Source organism: Stegastes partitus, unplaced genomic scaffold, assembly GCF_000690725.1.
Source record: "Stegastes partitus isolate 25-593 unplaced genomic scaffold, Stegastes_partitus-1.0.2 Scaffold1775, whole genome shotgun sequence".
Lineage (NCBI taxonomy): Eukaryota > Metazoa > Chordata > Actinopteri > Pomacentridae > Stegastes > Stegastes partitus.
In genome coordinates this window covers 13,848-15,045 of record NW_007579506.1, presented here as the reverse complement: position 1 = coordinate 15,045, position 1,198 = coordinate 13,848, and the positions used below count along the sequence as shown (strand labels likewise).

Genomic DNA, 1,198 nt, shown 5'->3' with positions numbered 1-1,198 from the left:
AGGCCAATCTCAAGTCTCTGAACCTGCAGAACAGACCAAAAAAGATTGTGTTGAAGCAAAGAGAGATTCTCAAATGTCGTCTCCTCAAGATGAAGGCCAATCCCGAGACTTTGAACTTGAAGAACAGACCAAAAATGACGAGGACCTGAAGGGGGATTCTCAAATGGCTTTGCCTCAAGATGAAAGCCAAGCTCAAACCTCTGGACCTGCAGAACAGACACAAAAAGACGATGAGCTGAAAGTGGGCTCTGAAATGTCTTTGCCTCAAGATCAAGGCCAGTCCAAAGAGAGTGAGCCTGAAGAAAAGACTACAAAGGAAGAGGGAGTTTCCCAGATAGTCGCCTCTTCCCCAGCAGATGAGTCCACAGATGGAACAAGAAAAGAAGACAACAAGACAATAGAAGCTGATGATGACAACCTCAGTCAAGAGGACTCTCAGGTGATCACCCCATCTTCTTCTGACAGCCAGTCTAAACGTAGATCCAGAAGAAGCAAGGCGTCGCCAGAGGCAGCAGAGTCTGAAGACAGAAGTGGAACTAGAAATTCATTAAGAAGCCAGAGTAGATCTAATTCTCAGACTGAGGATCAATCCGGAGGTAGAAGAAGGAAGGGCAGGGTTCCCCTTACTTCTTCTGGCTCGACCCCACAGAGTTCTCAGTCTTTAGATCTTTCTGAATCAGAGTCCTCCCAAAGCAGAGGCAGATATTCAACACGAAGATCCTCTCCAGCAGTGGTAGGTGGAGTGGAGTCCTCCGAGTCTCAATCTTCTGAGGCCAGAAAAGATCCCCCTATTCCCAAAAAGAGAGGGAGGAAGCCTCGAGCCTCTCTGCAAAGTCCTCTCACCGTTGAATCCAAAGAGGACAGAACTGAACCAGTGGATGATTCTCAAACAGAAGACAGCCAAAGCACAGAAACAAAAACAGAGCCGGTGGAGTCCTCAGAAGCACAAGGTCTGCTGCAGGTTGAAGGCATCATCGAAGAGCAAAGTAAGGAAGAGTCACCGATGGAGGAGGAGGCCGACGCAACAAAGAAAACCGACAGTGATGATCCCTCATTGCACGAAACTGACACTAAGGACTTGGAAACGCTTGAATGTGCTGGAATGAGTAATGAACAGACTCAGGAAATGTTATCTGCTGTGGCGCCTCCTGATGAAACACTGCAGCCTTCAGAGGAGAAACCCAAAGAAGTGTCTGAA

The 1,198-nt window shown here is 47.7% G+C and overlaps 1 protein-coding gene across 1 annotated transcript in view; it reads left to right on the top strand.

Moving 5' to 3' along the window:
* rif1 (replication timing regulatory factor 1) overlaps positions 1-1,198 on the top strand; it is a 45,043-nt gene that overhangs the window by 40,732 nt on the left and 3,113 nt on the right. Inside the window, exon 30 of the mRNA XM_008302202.1 lies at positions 3-1,193. Coding sequence (XP_008300424.1) covers positions 3-1,193 — 1,191 coding nt within the window. The remainder of the gene's footprint in view (positions 1-2; positions 1,194-1,198) is intronic.